The sequence below is a fragment of the Homalodisca vitripennis genome, unplaced genomic scaffold, assembly GCF_021130785.1.
Source record: "Homalodisca vitripennis isolate AUS2020 unplaced genomic scaffold, UT_GWSS_2.1 ScUCBcl_4824;HRSCAF=11231, whole genome shotgun sequence".
Taxonomy (NCBI): Eukaryota; Metazoa; Arthropoda; class Insecta; order Hemiptera; family Cicadellidae; genus Homalodisca; species Homalodisca vitripennis.
In genome coordinates, this window is record NW_025780932.1 from 3,131 (window position 1) to 3,761 (window position 631).

General features: G+C 38.0%; 1 protein-coding gene across 1 annotated transcript; it reads left to right on the forward strand.

Annotated features, from left to right (window-relative positions):
- The first annotated feature begins 247 nt into the window (after window positions 1-247).
- On the forward strand, window positions 248-631 carry LOC124373101. Its single transcript, XM_046831493.1, has one exon. The coding sequence runs from the start codon at window positions 248-250 to the stop codon at window positions 629-631; it is 384 nt and encodes a 127-aa protein (XP_046687449.1).

A 631-nucleotide genomic window follows, 5' to 3' on the forward strand; every position in this document is an offset into this window, starting at 1 on the left:
GGGTTAACTGTGAGCAGTACCGGCCTAGCAAACAACTCATTAAAAGAAGAATTGGAGCACAGTCTCACTGAAAACAAATCGTTTGCAAATGACACTCATACTATCGTGGAGAAAATAAAAAATCTAATAAATCCTGAGGAAGCCAATCTCAATTTGTCTTTATCTCTTGCAGCTGAGGCAGGTAGTGTCCTTCTACAGGAGAAATACAAAGCTAAAAGCAGAAAACAATAAGCTGCTTGAAAAATGCATGAGACTCGAGGCGGAGCTGGCAGATACTTCAGAAAAGACAGAGAAAATGGAGCTAACTGAAGAAAAATATAGAAGCAAAGTCGAGAATTTACACCAAGAACTGGCAAAGTTACAGAGCCAGCTAGACAAGGAGAGAAATAACCAAACAAAGCTCCAAGAATTTTTTGAAGAACAAGACAACAACCAACGCAAACTTATTGACAATCTAGAGAAAACAATTTTTAACTTAGAAAAAACTATAAAAGAACTCACTTCCAAATCGGAGTCAATAAAATCAGTAATCCCTCAAGCTACCAATACGGGACGTTGGTATTCAAACATGCTCACATACAGGAGAGACTCTCTTGCCATTGATAACAATTACCGAATTGACTGCCCTTAA